The following is a 17,183-nucleotide window of genomic DNA, read 5'->3' as shown; positions in this document are numbered from 1 at the left end:
GAGCGACAAGATAAAAGAAAAGTGTAATATACCACAGAGAGTTGGAACCTTTCTAGCAGTGTAGCAATAACAGTATAACTTGGCTCGTTTGTTGTTATGTCGTGTTTATTTTTACTCTTTCCAAGAAGAAGAAGAAGAAGAATGAAAGCAACAACATGAAACAGCATGATGCATAAGCAACCGCGGAGAGCAATAATATTTAAAATTGATGTAACGTCACGTTAAGTATAACAAAATGATGAATTCGGTTTTTATTTGGTGTACTAAATTATAATAACTTTGTTTGGGACCGCAAATCAATTGCTGGACCTCATATGTGTAACGAAATCAAGGAGGGCAATTTAGATAATAAAATATATATGTATATATATTTAAATAATATATAAAACATGAAGCCCTGGGGCTTTAAAAAAAATAAAATTAACAAATAATAGCATGAAAAGAAAATAATGATATAAAAAAGTAACGAATTATTTTTTTTTCTCCTTGGTTGGTTTGAGTAATTTTTTAGAAAAAAAAAATCTTTTAAAAAATAACGTATGAAAATGGTAGGGAAATGCTGGAGGATGTTCTATGTAATAAAGAGTCGATCTCTTCTTCAACTTCTTCTTCTTCTTTTCGTTCTTTCTCTCTCTCTCTCGAGGGTCGGCTCAAAGAGATTTCCAAAGATAAAAAAGAAGCTTATGGCCAGAGATACAGTCTATAGTTTAACGGAAAAATTGTTGAAGCGCATTTTTATAACCTCGTATAACGCGTGCGCGCTCAGCGGACGGCTAAGCCGTCCAGCAAAATCATGTTGAGCGTTCGGGATTGGCGACCCGGGCAGACGAGCAGATGGTGGAGAGTGGTGACGGCACTGCTGCGGCCAACTTCCTCGGCACTTTCGTCGTTCACCGATAGCTGTCGGCAATTGTACGAAGCAATGTTCTTTTGGCGCATCTCTCGCTCGTTTTCCGCTGTGAAGTGTCTGACAAATGCTTCCTCCGCTTCGTGATTGTGTTCAACTTCTTCTTGCTTCTCCTTCAACTGCCAATAAGGACCTCTTCTAGCCTCACGCTTCTTGCGTCCGACCAGAATGGGCAGGGAAAAGGCGGCGGCAGAAATCGCGGCCGCCGGGAGGTTGAACTTGACTCCCTGCATGTGGAATCGTCCGCGGTCCGATTTGGATGTCGTGGCCGTAGTGGTTGAAGTCGACGATAAGTCAACTACCTCCAAGCCATCGTCAGATCCTAAATTTTAAATGAAATGAATCAAATAAAGAAATAAAAATAGCAATGAAAAAACGCTCATTCATCATTTTTCGATTTGGTAAAACGTCAAACGTACTTTGTTGATTGCCATGGGCTCCTTCTAACGGATGTCCAAGAGACGGATAGTAAGCAACTGGCGTTAACCTCTTCCCGACAGCATCACCGAAAGCGATTTCTGTTACATAGTTCCAAGATGAATGTTGTTATAATCAACTTTTTTTAAAAAATACTATATAACATTTTTCCAGTGCGTCCGTAGAATTAAACCTAAACACAATAATTATGGTAACCGGTTTTATATTTTTCTATAGCGACTTAAATATTTCTGTGATTGTCCAATCAACGACTTTTGATTGTGGAGATGCACAATTTAATGTAGTTAGCTAACTGTAAATAATTTGACACAGCTCAGTGTCAGTAATCTAAATAATTGAATAATTCGTGACTGCCTGCTGGCGGAGGGTTTTTCGCTCTACATTTATCCAATATGTTTCCCATACACGGGTGAAATGAAATTATCCTTATATACCCATGGCAGACGGTGATGGTCGAGTAAACGATGGTCGCGGGTCGAGCGGATGTTTGGGTTGTTTGTTGGCCGGGCTGTTGATGATGACGCTGTCGCTAACGGGACTCTTGTTATCGCTTCTGGTACCTGCAAGGCGATTATACAGTAAATGTGTACAAAGATATTTATCATGGAAGTTTTCTTTTTCTTTTCTTTTTCCGCTTATTTTTCTGTGTCTTCCTTTTTTCCTTATTTCTTTTTTCATTTTTTTAGGTTGTTATTGAATCAATAGCGCGTAAGACTCAAATATATGGGACTGGTCTAACCTTGAGTGGTAGGAGCCGGATGAGCTGCTCTATTGCGGTCGCCAGTCGACTCTCCGTCATCTCCGGTGCGGCTTGATGCGACGTTAGTGCGGGAATTGGACTGGTGCAACTTTTGGACCGCTATAGAAAGAAAATAATAATCGATAAATTATTGACTGGCCACCATATAATTTCCGAAAAACGCCAATACGACGTGTACTAGTATTCTAGTTCAAGTGGGAAAACCACTGAGGGGGAAAGTTATCAAACAGGAAAAAAAAGTTCAACTTACGTTGTGATGGAGCATCGTCGAAACGCGGATCGAATTGTCCGGATCTCTGAGAGAATTCGTGCGGCAAGAACGACATCGGATGTCCGAGACTCTCTAGAATGAAATCGGGCAAAAGAGCTCCCAGCGGGTTGCCTCCCTTGACGAACGGCCCTGGGCTTTGCCCGTTGTTGATGTCGACAAAGTTCAAATTGCCTTGCGGAGTCCGCAGAGTTGTGCTGATAGACTTGACCCCGCCATTTTGCGGCCTCTTCTTATTGGACGGCCTTCGAGCGGGACCTTTGGCGACGTTTTTATTGGTGTTGGTGTTGATCTGATTGGCGTTAGCCACTCCTTTGACGACCAAGTTGTGATTGATTTCAGGTGGGCTCGGAGGACTCAGTGGGGCTTTCACCTGCAACTGGGAAAAGGACGAAAATTTGTTGTTGCTGTTGTGATTGTGGTTGTGATGGTGAACGGCGTGATGAGCGGAAACGGACGGTGGGGCTGGCGTCGTCGTGGTTGTCGTCGTCGTCGTCCGGTGATCCGGATGGTAGTCCATGTTGGAAGCATTGGGAGATTGATTGTAATCGTGGTGGTGGTGGTGATGTTTCTCAGCGTAAGACTCTAAATCGATGGGCTTCGGTGTGGGTGGAGGGCCGTACGATTGGATCGGCTGGCCGTAGGATGTGGAAGGAGCCTTGGGAGGAGGCCCGTAAGAAGTGGAAGGAGCTTTGGGAGGGGGTCCATATGAAGTGGAAGGAGCTTTAGGAGGCAGGTATGATGTGGGAAGTGAAATGCTGGGAGCGACATAAGTCGGGGCCTGTGTGGTTGGCGGAGGGCCGTATGACGTGGAAGGATACTGGATGGCTTCCAAGTCTAAAGGTGTCGGAGTCGGTAATCCGTAAGAGTCGGAAACTGCATAAGACGGGACTGACGTAGTCGGCGCATAATACTGAGGAGCAGGAAGGGATATAGCTGGCTGTGGTGGAGGCCCATAGGATGAAGGTGGTGGGGGTCCGTAAGATGTAGGGGGTGGAGGCCCGTAAGATGTAGGAGGTGGACCGTAAGATGTAGGAGGTGGACCATAAGAAGATGCTGGCGGTGGGCCATACGAGTCAACTGGTGGAGGTCCGTAGGAGTCAACTGGTGGAGGTCCGTAGGAAGAAGCTGGTGGAGGTCCATAAGAAGAAGCTGGCGGAGGCCCATAAGAAGTAGATGGAGCCTTAGGAGGCCCGTAAGATGTCGAAGGAGCTTTGGGTGGACCGTAAGATGTTGAAGGAGCTTTGGGTGGGCCGTACGTCTGGGAAGGTTTCCCGTAGTCTTGCCCTTTGACAACCGAAGGGCCGACTCCGACTAGCGCTGGATTACCTACTCCGCCGTAAGGACGTGGTGGCAAAGTGGGTTTAGGAGTAGTTGTTGTTGTCGTGGTCGATGTTGTACTTAACGTCGTAGATCCCAGGAGACTGGTCAGCTGATTCAAAATCGTTTCGGGCAAACTGGATGACTGGATGGTGGCTCCGTTGGTGATGTTGATGCCGGCCAGGACTTGAGCGGGCACCACTTGCTGGCCAACCAAAGTCAATTGACCTCCGACATAATTCCAGATATTGACAACGACGAAATTGATGGGAATTTGCTGTTCGTCAATCAATCCGTTGCTGCCAGTGCCGCTCGTTCCGCCGCCGCTTCCGGTGCTGTCTGTCGACGAGTTGGATGAACTATCGGGGCTGTCGGTGAATTCGCCATTAGCGAACAATTCTTCGGCTGCTTCAAATTCTGCCGGGAATACCGGACGGATCTCGGTGCCTCCCAGATCAATTTCCAAGTCGTCTGTGGCGTCAGAGTCCGGGAATTCGGTTGTAGTGCGAACAAATTCCTGGAAATTTCCAGGTTCGTCCGTCACTCCCGAATCGGCTGGAAAAGGTGGGCGAAGGTTGGGCAGTGGGACGCGGACAAATTGGACACTGTCCGGCCTTTTGTTGGTTTGTTTAATGGGAATGGTGGCAGGTGGTTTTCGAGTGGAAGCGGTGGTGGTGCTGGGATTGGTTTTAGGTTTTCTGGTCGTTGTTGTTGTTGTCGTGGTTGTTTTCGGCCGTGACGTCCTGGGTTTCGGCGTTGTTGTGGTGGTGGTGGTCGTCGTTGTGGTTGCAGCTCTTTTCGTCGTTGATGACCGTCGAGTTGTGGTCGTTGATTTCTCCGTCGTTTTGGGCCTAGCAGTGGACGGCCGGGTGACCAGAGGCCCTTTGATAATCAGCGGGTTAGCCGAAAGCGGAAGTCGAGGTGTCGATTGGTAAAAACTGGCCGGTCGATTCTTTAAACCGGTCGGAGCTTCCTGGCCGTCGTCGTAAAAAATGTTGAAATGCGGAGGAGATTTGGGTGGTGCTAGTCCGGCAGCATCGGGGGATTCGGCCGACGTCGCCGTCGCCTGGTTGCTGCTGCTGCCGTCGCTGCTGACGTAATCGGCCTCAGCTTCATCGTCCAGGTTGTCAAATTGATAATTGGGTTTAGTGATCCACCATTCAGTCGTTTGTTGAGTGGAAGGAATGGACGTTTTACCTAGCATTTGGCTGGCCAGCGTCGACCTGGCCACTTTGTGATGGGCGGTGGTCGTCAGTCGTTCAATGTCGGCCGTGGGTTTAGATGCCGTCACTAAGCCGTTGGGCATTTTGAAACTGCGCACCGTCGTCGAGATGGTGCCGGGCTTCACCGTTACGCCCCATCGGCTCAATCCGTTGCTGTTGGACGGCGTTCCTCCGCGCTTGACCGCGTTGCTGGGCTGCTGGGCCGCTTCGTTGCTCACTGCTGCCGACGAGGTCGGACGGTAGATCCAAACGGGGGCCGACGAGATGCTGGCCGGACTCGGCGTGCTGGAAACTCTGCTGTCGTGAACGACAGTCTCGGCCGCGTTGGTCGGGAATGGCGAGAGACTATTCCGGTTGTCATCGTGAACCTTGGGCGCTTCCGTCTCCAGCATTTGCTCGATGGCGTCGATGGACGGCAAATCGGAATCCTGGACAGTTTGGGCCACTTCTTCCAGCGTGTCCAGCAACCACCTTTCTTCCTGCGACGTCGTCCTCTCACCGTCGCTGGTCGTTTCGCCAACCGGAGTCGTCACGTCCGTCTTGACGACATCTTCCGTTTCGATGGTCGGCGGAACTGTGGTGACGTCCGCCATCTTTTCCGGCGTCGTCTCCAGACTAATCGGCGTCGCCTTTGTGGTCGACGGCGATTGGGTCGTCGTCGAGGATTTAAAAGAGACCGGCGACTGGCCGTTGTACCAAACCGGACGGGTTTTGGTGCGAATGGGCCGGGAGAAGGTCTGAACTCGAATCAATCGCCTCAGAAACTTGTCGTTGTCGATGGCCGTCATCGGATCTTCCAGCGTTTCGTCTCCTGGATCCTCCCGTCCTTCGGTTGAATTTCCGTCGTCGACCACGACGACGTGGTAATCGTCGTCGGTGGAATTCTCCACCAGTGCGGATTCGGTATTAGCCGAGGCGAAGCGGCCAGCGACGACGGCCAAGAAGAAGAACACGAGCATCAATCTCTTGTCTTTCATGGTTGCTTAAGGGTGTGGTTAGATTAAACTCCCAACAGGTGTGGATTAAAGGTAAAATGGGGTGGATGGAATTGATAGCAACAACAACAACAAAAACAGCGTACAACAAAAAACCAAGCGAAAACAGTTACGAATGTTTTTTCACGATTATCACTATAGTAGCGGCGGTTGGGGGGGTGTACAGTTAGACAGTTAGACAAGCTACAAGGGCTTTTCTGGAGGTGGACGGCCAGGAGACGTTCGAGTGTCTTCTCACCAGTGCAGATCCATCGTGACTGAAGTCTGCCCTCTACTTCTACCGAGGGGTCTATCCAGCTTTCTCTGCTTTTGTGATCTCGATTTCTCGATCTCTCTTTCACACAGTCACGAAAATAATATTAAAAACAATTTCTTGAACGCAGCGGCGGCGGCGGGCGGCGCTCACTAGGACTGGACGGCCCTCAAGCTCTCCACACACAGAAAAAAATGCACTTGTGCGCAGACTCCCCGCTGTTATTTGCCTATTGCTCCGCTTCTCTGAGGAATAAACTGACGGCTAGTTTCTGTTGTTGCTCTCTCTCCCTCTAGATCTGTATGGACATTTAAACGCGGCGCGCTCGGCAGGATGACGGGAGAAATAGTTAAGAGAAGCAGCCAAAAAAATAGTGGACCGTGACGGGAAAGCGCACGGTGACGACTCTGCCGAGACTTTGCGCCCGCGCTGCGTCTCTGTGGCTATATCATATCCACTAGCGTAAAGGACCTCAAGCAGCTAAACCCCGTCCCGAATAAGATAGATACTATTATATGGCTATTTCTCCGTATTCCATATAGTCTATAGTTAAATAAGCCGTATAGCGCATATAACTATAGCATTAGCCCAACAACTCGATACGATATACACATGCCCGCGAGATAGTCCAAGCTCAGGTCGTTAATATTCTTCTTCGTCTTTTATCGTTTTTCCTCGTTTTACCACCGCACGCTTAGAGTTGCAGTAGTTCTTTTTTAGTATCGGCAAATAATAATTCCCGCGAGCGGAAAAAAATAAATAATAATTCCTACTGTACACGAGAGAGGAACTCGGCTCTCGGAGGACCCGCGGGAAAAAGTTACGAAAGAAAAGGGTTTTTTTTTTTTTGGTTATATTTGTTAATATATAAATAAAAAAGAAAACGCGTGTGGCTATGAGAGACAAAAGACCTCGTTGAGCATTTGAGCTCAAAGTCGAGTTGTTAACTTTGCGACTCAAAAAAGCTCGGCCAGCACAGCTAGCGCGGCCAAATAACTTGTTGGGTGGTGGTGGTGAAGCTCGTGCAGCCAAGTGATCGGAAATGGCGCGCGGTCAGTTTTTTGGTCAGCATTCTAATACGACGGCCTAATTCACACATTCCCCCAGCTCGGGATAATAATAATAATAATAATAATGCTGAAGACGACGACACCATTCCGGTCGGTGTTTGACCCCACCCCATCCGGCCGTTTTCCTTCGGGAAACCACAGCATGCGTGTTTTTTTTTTATATGTCCAGCACAGAGTACAAAAGCTGAGGGAGGGACCGTGTGTATCAGTTGTCTTATTATTTCCTTTCGGTCGTTTTCCATGTTCCACTGATAGTGTTGTCGTAGGCGACTCCTCTGCGGAATTTTTGTTCACTGACACAAAATAAACGAAGGGAAAGTCTAAATGGAACGAGAACACACGAGAAATTTCGACAGGAAAAATACCGAAATCTTCCTCCTATTCGTTCGACTAATAAACGGGTGATCTGAATATGAATCCCCTGACAACATTTATAAAACAAAAATGTCATTGAAATTCCGGTACATATCAGCAGCGTCATCGAATAAGGTGTTGCAACATTTGACCGTCATTATATTCTTTTCTCCGCTCCCCCCCCCTCCTTTACAGCTGGAAAAATGCAAAGTGATTTGTTTGCTTGTCAGAAAAAAAAGGAGATGGAGGCCGAGCGTGACGACCACAACGTAACGATGTTGAACGAAGTTGAGGAGAAGAAAATACAACAAATGGGATCTGCCGCATCACGACGTCGACTAATACCGCGACAGCAATATAAAGAGTAAAACGACTGAATAGCGTGAATAATAACACAGCAGCAGCAGCTAGAGAGGAGAGAAAAGATGCATTAAAGGTATATGGACTATAGAGATAAGGGGAGGAGACCCAGCAGAAAAAGGGCAACCACCGAATCCGTTTGAAAATATATTTGAGCGTACCAGACAAGAAGTGTTTGACGCTTCTTGCTGGCTGGACGTTATATAGACCGCAATGCTGTAATAATAAATAGACGTCAAAGAGCTCTAGAGGAGAGCTATGGCTGCTGCGGTTGGATGCATACCACTAAAGGGACGATAGAAGAAGAAGGATGGATGAATGAACGGCTGGCGATATGAATTTTACCTTCCGGTTGGTTGTTGCTCCGGAATTGCGCAATTGGCATTTTTTTTTCTCCAACATGTTCCGCGTTAACGAGCAATAACAATAGTCAATGTGAGATGTGATGCACAGACTGGAGATTAGGGCAGCAGTAACAGCTAAAAAAAAGTACTTCTACCGCGCGTGTATATAAAGTCAGTCGACCAAATAATAATGTCGAAAATAACACTTGAAAAACACTTATGAGTTGCATTTCGGGCCTATAACAAGTCTAACTGCTCTAAACCGTCAATATCTTTTTAAACGTCAATGATCCAACTGATTGTAACTCTATACATAGGCCCCTACCATGTCGATTCACACTATAGAAACCGAACGAAATAACTTATTCCACAACGGGCGTTGGGACACCACAGTAATAACACGTATAGTCTAACAATCACAGCAGTGGTGTGGCGATGACGCAAAGTGATGAGTTATGAGGGTGGAACAAATTCTTGCGGTTAATGCAGTTGGGCAAATAATAAAGCAAGTCGTAGCCATCAAACTTATACAATGAGCAGCCTGTTGGCTTATTCTAAATGACCATTTGAATCGCCTTTATTTGAATGCATAAACGGTGGACTCATTTCAAAAAATACAGGTCTAAATGAAACAGGATTGAATCAGATGCGTTCAGAAATAAACTTATACACTTTTAAAATGGTAATTACACCGAATCAGAAAGAGAAACGACTTTTCGAGAACTGAGAGAGACCGTTCACAGTCTACTTTACCATATCACGATATCCATTGTTGAGTTATATGAAAGAAGGCCACAAGAGAAAAAATTGATTTCAAAAAAGTAGATGAGATCCGTTTTGTTATCAGGTTAATTGAATCGCGAACCTAATAACCGGCATCAAATGTGTATAGGCTGCCATAAAACAACACGTTATACTCTGCATCATTAAAAAGGCTATTTAATCTGCCATTCGTACGTAATGTTTCTCGTGGGGAAATCTTTCGTTTTCTCTTTTCCTATTGTCTTCTCCGTTCGCGATAATCATTTTCGCACAACACAGATATCGCGGAAATGGCGAATGTCATTTAATCGCATTTAATACTTTCCGTGTCTTTTCACCAATGAGAGAGAGTTGCACTTTTTCACAAAAAAAAAACAAAAAAAAAACACATATCAGATTTTTCTTTTTTAAATATTATATTTCATTTATTGCCACGGTATAGTCATTGTTCAATATGTTCACATTGTGTCGCATTTTGTAGCCACTACATGTTGGTGGTGGTTTGTTCCGTTGTGTGATTGGTGAGTCGTGTCGAGGTAAATGGCCCCGAGACGCAATTACACAGTCGGACAGTCAATACACACACACGCGGAAAGATATAGTGAAATGGGATACTTAGGGGGGGGAAAGCGGAGTCGATAGATATATACCAGCAAAGTCTCCCGCTGCATGTAATAACGTATAGAAAACAACAGGGATGTAATATAGCATAGCATATCTATATATGTTTTAACGAACACAACAAACGAGAGAGAGTGCAGCTAGCATACAATAGAGAATTGACCATTACATTGTATTATTTTATATGTAGATCTGGAATGAAAACCTTGGGTAACCTACTTCAAATGTTTTTATTTCGTATCATTGTCGTGCGTATCATAAATGTTCTCATTAGCTCGCGTGGTACTATAAGAGAGGTTATATAATATAGGTGTGTGGATCCGGAACAGTGTATAATGTCTGTTGCTTTATATTTTTTAAAAATACTACGTGTATACAATATCCTAATACATTATCTAAACTTTTACTTGTTTGGAGAAGAAGAAGGAGAAAAAAAAACCCCAAAAAACTTTGTGCGATGAGTGATGATTATAATACAAAATGTGACTTGATGTGCAATTCTCCCCAGATTCTACAACAAAACTAATAGGAAATCGTGCGTGCATACCCCAAAAGCGAAAATGTTATAGTCAAGCAAAAAAGTTTTTTAATACCCCCAAAATGCAACCACCTGAAAATGCATCCACCCATTTATGTAATCTATGTTGTTTTCTGTGTGTGTGTGTGTTGTTTTCACTTCAAAGCTGACTAGTTCCCAGCACAATGAGTGTGTGTTCTCAATAGTTTTCCTTTTTTTTTTTCCCCGTTCTTATTTATTTAACGGCTGTAATAATCATCGTCGAGATGATTCCAATGAACCTCTGTTGTTGTCACTTCCATCTCCCGATAAGGAAAACTGTCCAGCAGGGCCCAGACGTCTTGTTCGAGCCGCCGCATTTCGTCGTCGGGTTCCGACAGGATGCGCTTCCAGTCGATGTTCCAGTTCCGGTGTTTCCGTCCGTGGAAGGCGCCCGAGACTTTGAGGAAAAGGATGAGGGTCAGCGGAACGACGGCCAGCACCAAGACACCGCTGACGATGAATGGGATTTCCAAAAGAGTCAAACAACCAAAGATGATGGGCAAAGCGATAAAGAAAAAGAACAACAAGAAGCCTGTGACGCTGATTGTACTGCCGGATGAAGTCACACTGCCACCAGTGATTCCACCCGAGGAAACGGATCCGTCGGATGATGAAGAAGAAGAAGATGATGAACCGGAAGACACACTAGGGAAGAAGATGGTAGATATTGGGTTGGGTGGCAGTGGAAGCCCTATTGGAGGCGTTGGTTTATTATTAGACGGTTTAGATGGTTGGATTGATGACGACTCTGTCACCAAAATGCCATCAAACTCGTTGGTGGTCGTTGGTGGTGGACCGGTGTAAGAGCTTGGTGTTGTCAGTTCTGCCGCTGACAACTGGTTGCACGGCTGATTGTCGGTTGACGAAGGGGAAGCGGTTGATGACGCAACGACACCCGCAATCGCATCGCCCGTCGTCGCCACCGTCGTGGTGGTGGTGGTGGTGGTGGTTGAGAGCTGATAAAAGTTGCCCATCTGGTAATAGCCGGGGAATAAGAACGAAGGGATTCCGTAGTAGGTCGCGAAAGAATCGAGGAATGCTGTTAGGTTAAAAGCAGTGGAAGGTGTCGACTGGTTAAATGGGGGACGATGCGGGATGAAACCGTTTCCCATTTGGGACGGGATAATGGGTTTGATCTGTTGCTGGAACAAGTCGAAGGGGGCTTCGGTGCTGGTAGGAAGCAAAGTCGAAACTGCTGTTGTTGTTGAAGATGTTGTGTCACTTGTTGTCGGGGGTTTAATTGTTATCGGCCGTTCAGTTGCTGTCGTTGTCGTCGGTGTTGTCGTTGTAGTGGGTGTTGTTGTTGTAGTGGGTGTTGTTGTTGTAGTGGGTGTTGTTGTTGTCGTCGGAGTTGTCGTTGTCGTCGGTGATGTCGTTGTCGTCGGTCTTGTTGTTGTTGTCGTGGTTGAAGGTGTTGTTGCAGGTCTGTTTGTGATGAACTGATCGGGGAAAAACGGACTGACGAACGGCGGTTGAACGACCACAAATGGATCACCGCCTCCACCACTTGGAACTGAACTTCCGTTAAAGTTGCCCATTTGACTCTCAAAGATGCCGCTCGGCATCTGTGTGGGCTGGGCCAAATTGATTGGCTGGAAACTCACCGGCGCAGTTGTAGTGCTGCTGCTTGACACGAAAAACGGTGGCCGGCCACCCGAAGGTTTGACGACGTTTCCTGGATTGCTGATGCCTATCGGATCTTGAATTGGAGGCTGGAAGATTCCAATCGACGGTCCCATAGTCGATGTCCCCTGCTGAAACATTCCGTCGGTCGGTTTTGTCGGCCAGGTTGGACCCATTGGCGGAACGCTGCCGTAATACGACGGGGGAGGGACTCCGTACGTTGGTCGGGGAGGCGGAGCGCCGTAACTGGGTTTAATTGACCCGTAATCAGGTTTGGGCTTTGTAAATTCTTCTGGATAATAAACAGGTTGGCTGGGATATCCGAATTGATTACTGGGATAAACGAATTGATTACTGGGATAAACGAATTGATTACTAGGATAAACGAATTGATTACTGGGATTAACGAATTGGTTACTGGGATTAACGAATTGATTACTGGGATTAACGAATTGGTTACTGGGATTAACGAATTGATTACTGGGATCAACGAATTGATTACTGGGATATACTATGGGCCCAGCTGTAGGTCTAATAGGTCGCAGAGGAGGTCTATTAGGGAACATGTTATTATTCAACGGTCCGGATGTTACGAACGAGCTTGGCGGACGGAATGGAATGGGGGTCGTCGACTGTTGGTGATTTGGATCCATATGCATAGCGCTTGGAAAGCCTGTTGGATTGGATGGAAAATTTGGACTAGTTGATGTAGTACTGGAAGGACGGACGGTTGGAAAATTTGAACTAGTCGTACTGCTGGAAGGACGGACGGTTGGAAAATTTGAACTAGTCGTACTGCTGGAAGGACGGACGGTTGGAAAATTAAAACTAGGCGTAGTACTACTGGATGGACGGATGGTTGGGCGCGTGCCAACAAAATTAAAATTCTCCATGAAATCGACATTCTGCAAACCAATGTCCAGTTGCTCTTCCAGCATTCCGACTGCATTCATGAACATGTCCATTTCGTTATTGGTGGAATTATCGAGCGGCTGGAAAGGAGTCGGTGTAGTGGATGTGGTGGATGTGGTGGACGTGGTTGATGTAATATTTGGTTTCGGGATCAAAATGACGTTTGTCCCATTGCTGATTCCAATCGGAATCTGCATCATGACTCCGGGAATATCTACGGCCATTTCTTCCGGGTAATCGATCCCGAAATCCGGGAACGGATCCACAAAGATATAATCGGACGGATCTAAAGTGGCGTCAGTAATTGTCGTTTGCGTTGTAGGAGTAATTGTAGTGGACCCCGCGCTAGGTGCTTGTGTGATTGGAATAATAACTGATGTGACCGGCGACTCTGTCGGTAGCGCCGTTGTTGTGATGCTGGGTGGTGTCGTGATGCCCAGTGTAATGTCGATGATTACATCCAGCGGCCTATTTGTCGTGTCCATATTCGAGTTCATCATCTGTGGAATGAGAACCGTCGTCGTCGCCTCAATAGTTGGCGCTACTGTTGTTGGCTTCGGTACCACAATTATATTGCTCATGTTAGTGATGCCGATAGGATTGGGAATGAGTCCGGGAATATTCACCATTTCCTGTTGAGTTGTTGGATTCCCGGTACTGAAATCTGTTACCTCATCATAGTAGTCATCGGTCGGGTCGAAGGGCCCTTCCGTAGTAGTAGTTGTAGTTGTTGGTGTCGTTGTTGGTGTTGTCGTTGGTGTTGTCGTTGGTGTCGTTGGTGTTGTCGTTGTGGGTGTCGTTGTGGGTGTCGTTGTGGGTGTGGTTGTTGGTGTGGTTGTTGGTGTTGTTGTCGTTGGTGTTGTCGTTGGGCTCATTGGCCTTGGTCTAGTGGGTCGTTTAGTGGGTCTAGTAGGTCTCGTAGGCCTCAAAGTTGGTCTGTTGCTACTAAACTGTTCGACTGGAGTCGAAGGAGTTGTAGTGCTACTACTGCCGAATGGTGGCCACAGTGGACCAGGAGTGACACCTCCAATGATTCCCATTTGTGTACTCGTACCTGTTGTTATTGGTGTCTGTGTTGTGGGTGTTATGGTTGGCCTTGGTCTAGTGGGTCGTTTAGTTGGCCTCGTAGGTCTCGTAGGCCTGAAAGTGGGTTTATTAGTGCTGAATTGTGGAATCGAAGGAGTTGTAGTGCTACTACTAGCGAATGGAGGCCACAAGGGCCCAGGAGTGACAACTTCAATGATGCCCATTTGTTGCCCCGGACCAAACGGACGAGACGTCGTTAGTTCATTCGTAATAGGCTCGCTCGTACTAAATTGGCCGCTCGGCCGTAACGTCGTAGAACTGAAAAACGGCGGCCTGGCGGTGCTACTGGTGATCGGTTTGGGGATTAATATGATATTCGCCTCATTACCAAATAATCCTAGTCCGGGAATAAACGGATTTGGTGGCGGTTTGACTTCTTCATTTGTAGAATAATCGTAGTCGAGATCTTGGTCTGTTTCGCCGCTCTGGTAATTATAATCTTCTGGATCAATCACCGGCTTCATAGGTTTATAGCCTCCACCGCTACTCGGATAGCCTCCACCGCTACTCGGATAACCACCGCTGCTACTACTTGGGTACCCGTAATAGCTGCTCATGTCGATTGGCGGCGGTTTTTGCTGTGCGTACATGTTGATTTGCTCGTACGGAGAATTGTTATTCATGTAATACGACGACTGGCCGTATGATGGAGCTCGAGATTGAGTTTGATAAGAATTGGCCGTTTTCCTTTGATTATTGTCGTTTCTTTCCCTCTGATTGTCGTTGTCCGACACGGTGAGTAATAACGGAGCTGATGGCGGATTGATTAGTTGATTTTTGTAAGGACTGGGAGGAAGGCGAGCAGGAGCCGGAGAACTGACGAATGGCCGTCGAGTAGCGACTGGGGTGAAATTGAAACGTTCCATTATGGTGCCGGTTCCGCTGTTCATTTGATATTCGTTCCCCATAATCGGTTTCCTCTTTGGCAGTTGACCCCCGCCCGGAGTTGTCACGGAATTCACGTGAACGTTGCCCATTTGATATTCGCCCGGCTTGACAGTCGGTTTGGTCGGTTTGGGCCGTGACTGAAGCCCTTGAACGGGCCACTCTTTCAGCCCAACTTGTACAGGTGGAGAAGGTTTTTGCAGTCCTACTTGGACGGGCCAATCTCTCATACCAACCGTGAGAGTCGGTCTGCTGCTGATGGGCCGCTTAGTTCCGAACGAAGTCGTCGCCGGTGGAGCGGTTCCTGATTTCTTGTTCAAAGATGACGAAGAAAATGGGTTGGGCTTGAAGAGATGTGTCACAATAGGTCCAATAAAATCCTCTTGATCCATTTTCCCTGGCGTTAAATGAGGACGTTTCCAATCGTTGCTGGACTGTTCCACCTCGTTACTGAATCTGTTGGGCAGATTGACGGGCACTTGCGGCTGTCCCAGACTCATTCTTTCGCCCGATCCAGTTAGCTCATATTCTTCTTCGTATTCATATTCCTCGCTCGGTTGATTCGATTTCTCCTGATGCAAATTTTCAATAACCGGTGGCATTAGTTCGTGAAGAGGAACGCTCTTGACGGGCTGGACTGGCGGCGTCAGTATAGTTTCAACCGATAAAGGCTTTACCGGCTGAACTGATTTCTTCACTTCTTCAATGGGGAAACTCTTGACCGGCTCAACTGGTCCCGTTATTGGCTGTTGCATCATCACCAGCCATTCCAGCAGATTATCTTGCGGTCTCTTCTTTTTGTTTGATTGCTGGTCGTCCTCTCGTTGTTGGTATTGCATCAATAGGGAATCGATCGGCCGAAGAGGCGGCCTTCGAGTGGTGGTGGTTGTTGTTGTTGTTGTTGTTGTTGTCGGCCCGTCCAACACCAAATTCAACGTCGGGCCATTTGGGCGGATCGTCGTCGGAATTGGCAAATCTTTGATTGGAGGCGTGTTCTCCGGCAGGTGATCGACGTTCTGAAAGTGATGGTGCTCGATTTTGGGATTGTTGGTGAAAAATGGACCTTTGGTCATTTGGACGCCATCTCGCGTTGGATCGGCTAGATTTGTGGTGCGTTCTTTGTTTTCGTAATAAGCGTCGCCTTTCAATGGCTCGGTCGTCCTAGTCGCCGGCGGCCTCGTGTTGGACAAGATTTGGGAAGATATTTCGTCCATGATCAAGTTGAAGCCTTTGAGTGGCGACTTGCTGGATGCCGGTGAGCCGGTCGGACGGAAGGACGTCCGCCGAGTCGAAAAATCCCGCGATTCCGACGACGAGCCGTCGCTCAAAAACAAATTGAGCGTCGGCAAGTAATGACGAGTGGTCGTGGCGTTATTGGGACGGGTCGCCCAAGTTGCGGGTGACTTTGTACTACTCGGGTTATTCATTTTCTCTTTAGCTGCTGGGCTGATGGGCTTGTCGTTTAGCGATGCGATCTTTGCCAAAGCCGCAGCGGATGTCGGATCTAAAATCGCGCACAAGAAAACGATGGCGACCATCGTCAGAAACACAACGAATGGCCGTGCCAGCATCATCGCACTGCTGTCTGTATAGCTATCGAATGATCAAACTAGTTCCGCGTTTTAATACGACACTTTGAGCAGATAGTGGATTATCAATTCTCGTTCATCGATTGATTCACTCGCCACGCCACAACTCGCAATCATCCGCACTTTTGTACAGGGTCACCAATTTATACCTTCAAATTTGATTATAGACTAGCACCGGGCTAAACTCTAAACTTGTATAAGATACACGGACAACCGGCTTGATCATCGGCACGACTAAACGGGCGATCAGAGAATCACTTCGCTTTTTATCAGTTTGCCTCCTCCGGGTTGGTGGTGGTTATAATCGGCAACAGCAGCGAAAGGGGGGAAACAACAAAAACCAAAAAAAAAAAACAAAGAAGGAAGATACAAAAGAAGAAAGACAAAAAATGAATTAAGATTGTGTCGTCGACGCGGTTAGGGAACGCCACGCGCCTGAATTCACCTGCCCAGGTATACATAAGAACCTAACGGACGATGGGACCAACATTGAAAAAAAAAAACTGAAAGTTACAAGAAAATCTCTCACAGAATAAGAGGGTGAGAGAGAGCCGCATCCGTTCATTTTCTCAATGTTTCAATGACGCGGCGACAACTGCCACGCTCGGTGACTGCGCGCGCGCACCCCACCGCTCTTTCTCGGTAATATTATTAGCGATAAGAGGATATGTATAAGTCCCACAGCAGCTCCCAACAAAACGAACGGTTTGTCCCCGTGATATGGTAAAAGACACGCCTGAATTCACGCGCTTGGGTTTTTTTTTCTTTCTTCTTAGTCGATGAAATACCGGCGACGATGCGCGAATTAATGTTGTGGGGATAGTGGCGGCTGTGGCGATAATATGCTAGAATCC

At 46.9% G+C, this 17,183-nt stretch overlaps 2 protein-coding genes across 3 annotated transcripts; both read right to left on the bottom strand.

Moving 5' to 3' along the window:
- Window positions 1-86: 86 nt before the first annotated feature.
- On the bottom strand, window positions 87-6,544 carry LOC124314620 (mucin-5AC-like). 2 transcript variants are annotated; one of them, XM_046779844.1, is made up of 6 exons: window positions 4,891-6,544; window positions 2,356-4,803; window positions 2,085-2,204; window positions 1,780-1,905; window positions 1,327-1,425; window positions 87-1,229 (listed from the first exon to the last, which is right to left on the bottom strand). In XM_046779844.1, exons 1-6 carry the CDS (start codon window positions 5,891-5,893, stop codon window positions 763-765), a joined length of 4,263 nt encoding a protein of 1,420 aa, XP_046635800.1. In that variant the 5' UTR covers window positions 5,894-6,544; the 3' UTR covers window positions 87-762. The 2 variants fall into 2 exon arrangements, with proteins under 2 accessions (XP_046635800.1, XP_046635799.1); XM_046779843.1 differs by having other exon boundaries at window positions 2,356-6,544.
- Window positions 6,545-9,480: 2,936 nt separating this feature from the next.
- LOC124314567 (mucin-2-like) lies at window positions 9,481-16,278 on the bottom strand. Its single transcript, XM_046779762.1, has one exon. The coding sequence runs from the start codon at window positions 16,276-16,278 to the stop codon at window positions 10,432-10,434; it is 5,847 nt and encodes a 1,948-aa protein (XP_046635718.1). The 3' UTR covers window positions 9,481-10,431.
- Between the last annotated feature and the right edge of the window lie 905 nt (window positions 16,279-17,183).

Source organism: Daphnia pulicaria, chromosome 10, assembly GCF_021234035.1.
Source record: "Daphnia pulicaria isolate SC F1-1A chromosome 10, SC_F0-13Bv2, whole genome shotgun sequence".
NCBI lineage: Eukaryota > Metazoa > Arthropoda > Branchiopoda > Diplostraca > Daphniidae > Daphnia > Daphnia pulicaria.
Note: the sequence above shows the minus strand (reverse complement) of the source record. Positions and strands in the feature narration are given on the sequence as shown.